The sequence below is a fragment of the Lates calcarifer genome, linkage group LG11, assembly GCF_001640805.2.
Source record: "Lates calcarifer isolate ASB-BC8 linkage group LG11, TLL_Latcal_v3, whole genome shotgun sequence".
Classification (NCBI taxonomy): Eukaryota; Metazoa; Chordata; class Actinopteri; family Centropomidae; genus Lates; species Lates calcarifer.
The window spans coordinates 6,636,436-6,646,681 of record NC_066843.1 but is presented as its reverse complement, the minus strand read 5'-3'; the positions used below and the strand labels follow the sequence as shown (position 1 = coordinate 6,646,681).

General features: G+C 37.8%; 1 protein-coding gene and 1 long non-coding RNA gene across 5 annotated transcripts in view; one reads left to right on the top strand and one right to left on the bottom strand.

Annotated features, from left to right (window-relative positions):
• Positions 1 to 450: 450 nt before the first annotated feature.
• Positions 451 to 4,578, bottom strand: zfand2a (zinc finger, AN1-type domain 2A). Of its 3 annotated transcripts, none has more exons than XM_018705096.2 (11): positions 4,383 to 4,576; positions 3,884 to 3,935; positions 3,637 to 3,733; positions 3,440 to 3,534; positions 3,141 to 3,272; positions 2,879 to 3,030; positions 2,628 to 2,762; positions 2,436 to 2,511; positions 2,249 to 2,325; positions 968 to 1,052; positions 451 to 763 (listed from the first exon to the last, which is right to left on the bottom strand). In XM_018705096.2, exons 3-11 carry the CDS (start codon positions 3,689 to 3,691, stop codon positions 725 to 727), a joined length of 846 nt encoding a protein of 281 aa, XP_018560612.1. In that variant the 5' UTR covers positions 3,692 to 3,733; positions 3,884 to 3,935; positions 4,383 to 4,576; the 3' UTR covers positions 451 to 724. The 3 variants fall into 3 exon arrangements, with proteins under 3 accessions (XP_018560612.1, XP_018560613.1, XP_050929972.1); XM_018705097.2 differs by having other exon boundaries at positions 560 to 763; positions 926 to 1,052; positions 4,383 to 4,577; XM_051074015.1 differs by lacking the exons at positions 451 to 763; positions 968 to 1,052; positions 2,249 to 2,325; positions 2,436 to 2,511; positions 2,628 to 2,762 and having other exon boundaries at positions 2,875 to 3,030; positions 4,383 to 4,578.
• Positions 4,579 to 5,045: 467 nt separating this feature from the next.
• The window catches only part of LOC108903019 (uncharacterized), a 28,322-nt gene continuing 23,121 nt past the window's right edge, over positions 5,046 to 10,246 (top strand). Inside the window, exons 1-3 of one of the 2 annotated variants that reach the window (XR_001964177.2) lie at positions 5,046 to 5,384; positions 6,002 to 6,064; positions 7,218 to 7,408. This is a non-coding gene — a long non-coding RNA (uncharacterized LOC108903019). Of the gene's footprint in view, positions 5,385 to 6,001; positions 6,065 to 7,217; positions 7,409 to 10,246 lie in introns of those variants that run through there. The other variant, XR_001964178.2, reaches the window with a different exon arrangement.

The following is a 10,246-nucleotide window of genomic DNA, read 5'->3' as shown; positions in this document are numbered from 1 at the left end:
ACTCCACTGTATAGTAAACTGTAAGGCTTAGAGAACTACATTCTTCAACTTGAATGACTTTTTAGCCCTCAGATCTTCATTGTGCCTGATGAAGTTTTAAAGACTAAAACACTGTAAATAAAGGGAATATACATGAGAGCAATGTGTGGAAATAATAGTAAGAAATTGTTTAATATTCCCACTCTTCGCTGCAGTGGCCTCACCCATCTAGAGTGTAGTTTACTGAATGAAGCTGGCACATGTTCATCCAAAACTGTCTGTGAAATCTGAGCAGTTCTCTGTAAACAAACCCCATCTCTCCTGCTCAGAACCTGAATAAATTATTGGATTATTCCAGCTCACAACTCTAATGGACTTGCTGATTTGCCTAAATAACAGGCTTCCACCTCTCAAAGCCTCCATGTTAAGCGTGTCATCTGAATCAATTCAACAATTGAAAATTCACTGGTGCATCTTTGAAATAATTTATTCAATATTCATATATGGTAATATAATGGATTCCTCATGATCAGCATATAAAATATGTACAGAGCAAATCATTAGTAAAAATGACAGATCCTGCTGGGAAAGTATGTGCTTTATGTTGTAGAAGGCGGTAAATATCTCTGCAACTTCCAACAGTATTTCTTCATGTAACAATCATTGATCGTGGATGTTGATATCCCAGATGTGCAGCTTCTAGTAGATAATTAGCACAGCTTGAAATTTTTGTGGTAGTCCGTGATTAAGAAAGGCTACAGTTGGACTGTTTGGATTCTCTCCCCTAAACAAAGAAAAAACACAGTTAGAACTAAAGACTCATTTCACCCCACAGCCAGTATTTCAAATAATAATTAAAAATTCATAAATAGCAAATTAGTTTTTCGTATTCTGCCAATAAAGAAAGTTCAAAAGGGATGGGTTGCCATGACAACGCTGTACCTACATGTGTTCCTGCTAGTTACTGACGGCTAAGCTTTCCGGGTACCTGTTGTCTCTGCTGCTGGCGTCTGTATTCTTCTTCGCTGGCAGCGAGAGCCTGAGCGAGAGCCAGATCCTCCTGCTCCTGAGGGCTGAGACACAAAGAGGAAAAAAAAAACCTTGAGACTCACATACTTAGTGAAATACACAAAAACAAAGATGCGAACCCTGGATTTATTTGCAGTGCTACCTCACTACTGTTTGTCACCAAACACAGTTTATTTATACAAAAGTTTGAACTGATGACACTCTCTGTACAACTCTTGAAAAATGGTGGTAAATCTGTAAATATCCAACTACCTTCCCATTACTTGAGACTGAAAACTCATTCTTGACTTTGGAAACAGCAGTTAATAAGATCCACTTCAAGTATACAACACAGACTGTCTTAGTTATTCCCACCACTTATTCACTAAAAAGCCTTTATGTAAAATCTCTCAAGTCCTTTAGGGTGCTACCAACCAGAATCAAATAGCAGAGCCATTTCCTCCCTTTGTTAAATTTCACAATCTAACCAGCCTATTCTAAAATGCCTCTGGCTGTAGGCAATCTGCCAGCTAAGGCATTTCTCCAAGTCAAATGATATTCCCATAATGCACATAGATATCAGTGTTATTAAATATTTACTGCGAATAAAGCCGTCTGTGGCTGGACAAAACGGCCTTCAAGCAACTTTACAATCCACAAAAGATGTTATATTACGAGCCAAAGTTCTGGTCCTGTCTCACAAAATTGTGTTTACATATTGAACTAATCAACACATCAGACACTCAAAGTGACAGAAAATGCTGATCAAGTGTTCAGTTGATTGACAGAAAATTAATCAGCTGTTTTGCTAATGAACTAATCATTTACCAAACATGACACTGTTATAACTTAATACCAAGTGTCTGTGATGCAAATGAAAAATGCAAATCAAACTTTGACCATACTGCAAGAGTTTTTACAATCTTTTTGAATTTAATGTGTTTGCTTGATGAGCATCACCTATTTTTCTTGTCTTCTCTGACTGCCTAAAAAAACTGTCATGGTGTTTTTCTGGCTAATAAATGTTGATAATACAAATGTCGAGAGCCTTGCTTGCATCAGAGCACTGTTGTTCATTTAATTAGATTCATTCAATACTAGTTGCACTTCACATTTTCCTACTAGCCACATGAGCTTCCCCTCTCATTTTGATGAAGGTCAATGAGGAAAACGCTCTTCTGCTCTCAACAGCAGTTTAAGTGGCTTGGGACTAATGTGAAGCTGATATTTCTGGCATTACAGGTTTTGATGGTTTACTCACCTAAGTGTCGGCTGAACTGTCGGCTTCGACTCAGCCAAAGACATCTCCAGAGCCCTTTGTAAAGCCTGCTCCTCCGTCTGTAATGTCAGCAGCAGAGCAGCACACCCATGTTTACACTTAACTCTCTTTTGGGGAAATTTTTAATCATCTGATGTGACTGTAAAGTAAATGTAAATCATGTGCATACCATGCCAGCCTGAAATGAAGCTGATGGCGGTATTACATTCTGTGCTGAAACAGAAGTAGGCATCCGCGGGGTAGTGCTGAGAAAAGGAGGTAAAAATAGGACCAGGAGTAAGAAACAAATTCCTTTTTTTAAGAGTCTATTCAAAAAGTCAGTAGAACAACCACTTGGAATCAACAGAGTATAAGTGCTTACCCACTGCTGTGGCCTCTGGTATTTGAACTCACACCATTAGAAACAGGTCTAGAGTTTCCTGAAGCAGATGAACTAGACCCAGAGGCAGAGGTGGAGGTGGAGGAAGCACCTTGGGTCCTCATTACAGCAGCATGTCTACGATAAAAAAACCCCAACAAAATAAAATAATATTAAGTCAAACGTTCTTACTGTCATATTTCAGATGATAGTACACCATTCATTATCTGAAGGCATAGTGTTACTGTACCTACCCTGATTTGGACAGAGGTTTCCCATCAGTCTTACAATCATGGTCTAATGGGTGCCGGTGTTTAAGACAGTAATTTAAATGGCACTGGTCACATGTCACTCGTATCATTTCCTTCTGCTTACAGCCTCCTCTAGAGCATTTATTTGTGAAAATCTGGAGGAAAAAAAGGGGGAAAACTGACATTTGTTTTTGATATAATTTAGAATCTAACTAAATCCAAAGTACAACTGATCAGTTGCTATATTTAGGCTTTAAACACATACCTTTCTTTTTCTTTGTGCAGGGTCTGACTTGCAGTCCCGATCAATGTGTTCACCGACTTTAATGTCGGGCATCTCTCCTCTCTTGATGGGAATGGGGGTGTTGCACAAAGGACATACTGGGACCTGGACATCCTATAAAATCAGGTATTAAATAAACATAGGATTAAGAATCTCAAATATAGGCAAATATATTACCGCTCTGTTTGACTATCTGATTCGATTTATTTCTTGCTGAAACAGAATTTTGACAGTGAATAACAAAACTGTGTAGAAGTTGTACTGATAATATTATGTTTGACCTTTTTGTAGGATGACGTGCATTTGTGGTTTGCATAGGTTATGTGGTCCTTGCAGAAAATCTCTTGGCAGGCGTCACATCTCATAGGAAGAAAATCTGTCAAATCAAGTGAGGTTTTAGATTGACTGAAGTCAAATCAGATAACTTAGTTTCACATAGACAAGCAGGACACAGTCATCGCTTTTAGTCTGTACTCACCTAAACGTTTGCATGTCTTCTCAGAGCAGTGTTCACCTAAATCTGGAAACTCCATTACGGAGATACCTTTGCAGCTGACAGTGGTAAAATCAACAACCTAAAGGAAAAAGGAAAAGAGTTTTTATCTCATGAACTGCTGACTGTGTAAACACTGAGAGGGGTGTACTCACTGCATGCTAGCTAACGTTAGCTATGGAAATAGCTGTGTCATTCATAAGTTTGCTGTTATCGTGCCAAGGCGACTTACTTTCAAGTTTACTTAGGAGCGATGCTGGTTTTGGCTTTCAGACGTTGTCCTCCTGTGGAAAAAGAATGGATGTTATGAGTCACCACAAAGAGCTAGCTAGGCCAGGCTAACTTAGACGATTAGGCTGATTACATAACTACAGCTCACGTTGTATACGATCGTATAGGAGAGACTTAAGTTGTCTCACAGCGAACAGAAATGACTGTACTCTGACCAAATCGTGAGAACAAATTACCACCAGTAACGCTTGTTTATTAACTACACAAATGCTAGCGGCTAGCTTATGTGTTGCTAAGCAATAAGCCATCATTTAAGTTAACGGTACCGTGTCTAAACAACATTATTTAAGTGGATGAAGACAAATATATGTCCCCCTCTAGATTAAACCCCCAGAATAAACACAGTTAACATCGTCAATATGTTGTTTTTATTTTTATTTTACTGTTAGCTTGCTTAGCTAGCGAGATCAATCTGACAGTTCGTTTTTATTTTTACTCACCAAATCCCGTTTTTCTTTCCGTCTGCTGTGTTGTAGTAGGAGCCAACGATGTTGTCCTAAATTGCTCAGGTGAACTTTGACTTTACCGTACCTGTTTAGACAGTGGCTGAGCCGTAGATCCCTGAACACCACTGTCTGCTAACCGTGCTGAGCTGTTGTCAAGTTTTGATGTGTCACGTACGCTCCTCCCATGGCAATTTCTTTATGTGACGACAGGAATACTCCCGTCACCGCAGGTGTGGCTTTAGAAAACGTCTAGAAGGATCCAGATCTTCACACCTCAACTATTTACTGTCATTTAGAAGTCTGACAAACGATGAAATCTTTATTTTATTTGCCAAAGTTCCTATCCAACATCCCTGCCATTGTTTCATCTCATTAGTTTTCATGTCTATAAAATTACTCTGTCAAGTTTACATCATCTGTAATATAGTGTCTGTATTAACAAAATACAGTTCACACGGTCCCATGTAAGGTATCCATGTGATAAACATTACCTCTGTTTGTTTGGTCCACCTTCAGCTTAGTATCGTACAGGAAATGTTACCTTGATTGTTTTATTTTGAAAGGTTTAACCGGCGATATTGGTGTAGTCAGTGTGTGACTTGACGTATGGTGACTTGACCTGAGTGGAAGTCTTCACTACCCTCCGGTGGTCAACAAGGGAACTGTAAGACTCTACTAAATTCACAGAACTCATTATTATAGTTATAGTTAGTACAGAGTTGTTCATTTCAGTATTTTGTACAGCTCATTATTAGCGTGATTACCATAAAGAACAACAGAGGCGTTAGTGATGGCAATAGTTCTATAAATGGCTGTTTACTGGCATGAAGACCGGTCTACGTTTACGAATTAAAACAAAGATGGCGGCCCATTGCTAGCTAGCAAAGAATCAGAGTCGCAACGTGGAATACTGGTTACAAACTTTTTTTTCACCTCCCAGAGGACAGAATATTTTTTCATCCAGATGATAAAGGGAGTCTTTTACGTTTCTGGACGGTGAGTGTTTTTATGCGACTCTCTGGGCTTTTCAAACATGCCCGATCTTTTGGGGAAATGTTTGCTGATTGAAGAGACACACAAACTTGGGCTAACTTTATGTGTTGATAAACAACACACAAATACGAGGTGGCTTTGATGACAAACATTCATCAAAAAAGGTTAAAAACCTTACCCGTTCCACCCACATGGATAAAAGTGATAGCCTTTAATAATCAGTTGGGTCAGTTTTCAAATGGCCTTAGTAATCAAAATAATGTTCCCTTTCACTACTGGAAAATAATTAACAGCGTCAATGGAAATTACGAAAATAAAAAAAAAGAATACATGTGTTATCAAACATGTAGCTAGTTATGATCGAATGTGCATGTGCTCTCATCATCATGAATTCATGATACAAGGTGTACAAATGCCCATTGTCATTAAACAAATCAGACAGAAAATTGATACTGATTTTATTTTTGAATAAAATACAATTATCATTCCAAATTTTCATTTTATGGGAAGTTGTTTCAATTTCAATCAGGTTTGCAAGTGATATCTAGAGAGTTTCACAAGTAGTTCGAATGAAGAGAAGACAGAGTAATTTTAGTTTGTGTGTGTTTGCTTCCCTCTAGTGCTCACAGTGGAACTGCAACACACGAACTGTGTCACATCAATACAAACATAATGCACTTCTGGTGAGTACTTTGTTCTATTTTGGGCGCAGTGATATTATATTATTACAGTTCGTTTAATTCTTGGGAGATGTTAATAAAGGTATGTTCAGTTATATTATTACTAATGGTAGTAGTATCTTTATTAATGAACCAGATACACGAACCCCAGTGTTGTGTAATGCATTCCAAGAAACATGAGAAATCATATCTTCACATTCATTTGTGGGAACATCTAACCTCAAACATCTCAGCGGTTTGAATCCAACCAATGCGTCCCATCTGGACTTCTTTTAAGTGTGGGGCAACAAAATGGCACTTCACATCTCTCCAGCATATTCATTTTAAATGCAGATTACCTTTTTTCTGACTAGAGATGCAATCAAGACCACTCCAATTGTCATGATATTTGTTTTGAGCCTCGTCCTTTACCCTCTCTACCAGCTGATTGCTCTCTGAAAGATGCTCATATTGTATTGTATTCATCATCCTAACTTGTTGTCCCCCCTCAGTGGAAGCAACATGCAACAAGCTTGTTGTATTCCCAATATATATATCCAATCTCAATTCAGTATGCCGTTACTACTTTTCCAGAGCTTTCAAATTTGTAATAAGATCCTCATCATCATCGGAAGGAGTTTACTCAGTTCTCATGGAGATCAGCTCAGAAATAGTAAGAAGAAAAAGAGGCAGGATTGTTTTGTTAAGCTGTTTTCTATCTTGCTAATTTATTTCCATATCCTCTGTTTTACTTTGCTCTTGATTCAGAGTTTTGTTTACAGACAAATGATTGTCAGCTGAGACATTGTTTAATTAAGTCAACTTTGCATTTGTTCAGCTTTAAGTAAATGTAATATTAGTTTTGTTTTCACGTGGTTTAGGATTTTTGCCTATTTTGCATGTACAGATCATTTGTCTACATTTATTTCTTACACATAGATCTGCAGGTGTAGGTGCAGGTTTGCAGCACTTTTTCATTTAAGCTGTACTTCAATGCTTCTGTACCAGTCTTCTCTACACTAGCTGTGGTGCAGCTCAGGCAGTGTGGAAACTTATGAGATTCACCAATAAACATTTCACATTTTCAAAGTTTCTACTGCATTTTGAGGTTAAGTATTGTAGCAGTATTACTTGACTTCTGGGCTCAGACTTATGTTAATAATTAATGGACTTACAGGGCACCTGGATGTCTTCATGATTCCGGTGATCATTGTTCTCATAGGATGAGTGGTGAAGATACGCGGTGAGAGATATGGTGCGTGTGAAGACATTTAACTGCGAGACACAGTTTCCCATTGAGAGGTCAGAGAAACACTGCTGTAGTTTAGTCTGACTGCTGAGTTGGCTGCATAATAAAAACCCAGTTGGCATCTGCAGGTACCTGTGAGCTCCTGCTGCTTTATTCACAGTGTGTTTTTGGAGTAAAATTTCTCACTGAACCCCGCAATTATTCATTTTCTAGTTATCTTAACTAGAAAATGAATAATTGCGGATAGCATGTGAGTGTTGCACGGAGACACTTTGACCTATAGTCAACATTTTGTAGCTAGGGAGACACAATGAGGGAGTCAGGAGATGTCCTATAGATCTTGTTTAAACCATGGAATAAACTAGAACCTGTCTTCTCTGTGTTTTATCACTGCTTTTCATCTGTGTAATGAGATTTCCTCTGTCCACTACTGCAAAGGTAATAGACTGAGAAAAGTATTTGACTTGGCATTGAATACATCCTGAGTGAACTTTAATTCCTAAAAATATCCTCCCTTAGCCATAATGCCCTGATCCCAGTTTAGATACCAGATGTCTGAAGCGCTTTAAAGATTTATGCCTTTAAAGATAATGTAAAGAGTATATAGAGTCTCTCCCACTATATAATAGTCTTTAGTCTTTTGATTTCACTGTTTTTTTTCATATATTTTGTATTGAGTATTTTTTCAGTATAATTTTAATAATATGTCTTTATATAGTGTAAAATAGACTTCCTCAGTATGACTACTAATGTGTCACAATTCTACCTGCAGAGTAGGACCACTCGGCTCTTTCACACAGTATATTTACACAGTTTCTTACACAATGCTCCAGGCACATCATGTGTGTGGCCTAATTTCTGTTATGTACCCAATGTCTGTAGCTTTTGAATGTAATTTACTTAATTTACAAAATACTTACTAACTGCTTGACATTTTAGATATCTTATTATCTTTTATCTCTCCTACATCTTCAGATTGTTTCATGTGATTCATGTAAGATCTCATCTTATCTTACCTTAAGGTTTAGCTTAAGTATGCACACCAGTATCTTTAGCAAAGTTGAGGGCTGATTTAGACTTAATTGAAGTCAAAAGAAATTCAATCTTGTACGCCTGGAAATATAAGGTTCTCTAGTGGGTTGACAGCAGCTCTGATAAACTGATCATTGAAGATTTGATGTGTGCCATTCAGAAGAAAAATAGTTATGTGCTTTCTGTCTTTTGAAATATTTATTCCCAAAAGAGTCTTTGAAAGTAATATTCAGCTTTCATGAAAATGTGTATAACTCAATTTTATTAAAAAGTGAGATAGAGCCACATAATTCCAACATCACAATCTGAATTATTTAAACTCAAGTCCAATCATCCAATCTTTTGACAATTTACTGAGAATGGATCTTGGATTATGTTCTTGAATTTGAGTTTAGACTCTCGTATGAGTGAGTATAATGGGGTGAAATTGACCTCAACATTGTTTTAGATGGCACACGGGCTAAATCTCTTGCAAACTGATGGCTTTAAATGTTAATTTCTTAGAGCAGAGTACTGCTTGGTTTTAATGCCACCAGGCTGAGTGGTGTCTTTACAGGTTTTACCAGTTGATGGCAGCAGGATTCTTCCACAAACTGCTCAGTGAACTGAGGAGGGAGATGGATCCCAACGGATTTAGTGAATACAATATACACATTGCAAATAATATTGTCACAATACGGGAAAATCCATTCTCTTTAATTATTGAATTTCAAACATGAAACCCACAACAGCTGCATACAGTTACAAGATTTTTGCACATCAGTTATGAGGGTTCAGCAGTATATTTAAGTATTAATAAACTTTAATAGATAAATAGAACATTCATGAAGGATCGTAATGAATTTTTCAGCGTTGCTGTCATTCTCTTCATTCTGCACATTTTAGCTCATAACGAGCAAAATGAATAAGAAGGGATCAATAAAGTAACTGATTTAAATGACACGTCTACAACATATTCCTCCTCTGAGATGTTAACTATAATGTAAGAGTGCATCGAGAACAGACAGAGGCTCTTTACAGAGAGCATAAATTTCTCTCCTGTTCTGCAACACCTGCCTCATAAGCTGCTAACGCCTCGGCCAGATGGCAGTACTCTGAAAACACCTGGCCCTTCACACACATCCCTGAAGCTTTCTTGTGTGCTGTAAAGACCCACACCACTTCTCCAATTGTTGTTAAGGATGCAATTTCAGATTATCAGACATATTAGAGGATTACAAATTATCTCAGCAGAGGGGCTGAATAAAAAAAAAAAACAGAGGAAGGAAGTGGCTGACAAAACTGCTTTGATTGCAGATACAGTATGTGGGGTTTACTACACAGAGTAACTGCTATTATATATAGCAATGATAATATTGGAAAGTCACAATGACTTTATTTTACTCTAAAATCTATATGATTATCAACAATAAAGCACTATTGATTGCTGCAGGAGGAACAAGAGGTCAGAAGTCAGGGACACAGGGGTCAGCTCTTGCTCAAGAACACAAAATGGATGTTTCAGACATAAACGTGTAAACCTGTGTTGTTTGTCCTCTAAACATTTGTTTATTGTGTTAATATGTCTGTCACAACATTTTTGCTTTTGGCAGACTGCATAGAATGAACAAAGGAAGACAAACAGCCACTAGAGGGCACAACAGGTCTTTTTATGAGAACTGAAGCAGGCCCTCTGAGATTTTGGTTTCATGAATCCCTGACACGGGGTCAAGAAGGCCTAAAGGTCTGTGGGTAGCACTGGTGTATCCTGTAATATTTATAATGTGTGAGTGTGTCACTGACTTCACACAATGTAGGATGCAGACTGAGGCTGAGTGGTCATTTTCTGCAAATGGTGACTGTAGAGTTAACTTGTTGTTCAGGAGGTGGACCATATAATCGGACAAGGACCATATAATCAGACAGTGATGTGTAAAATATACATT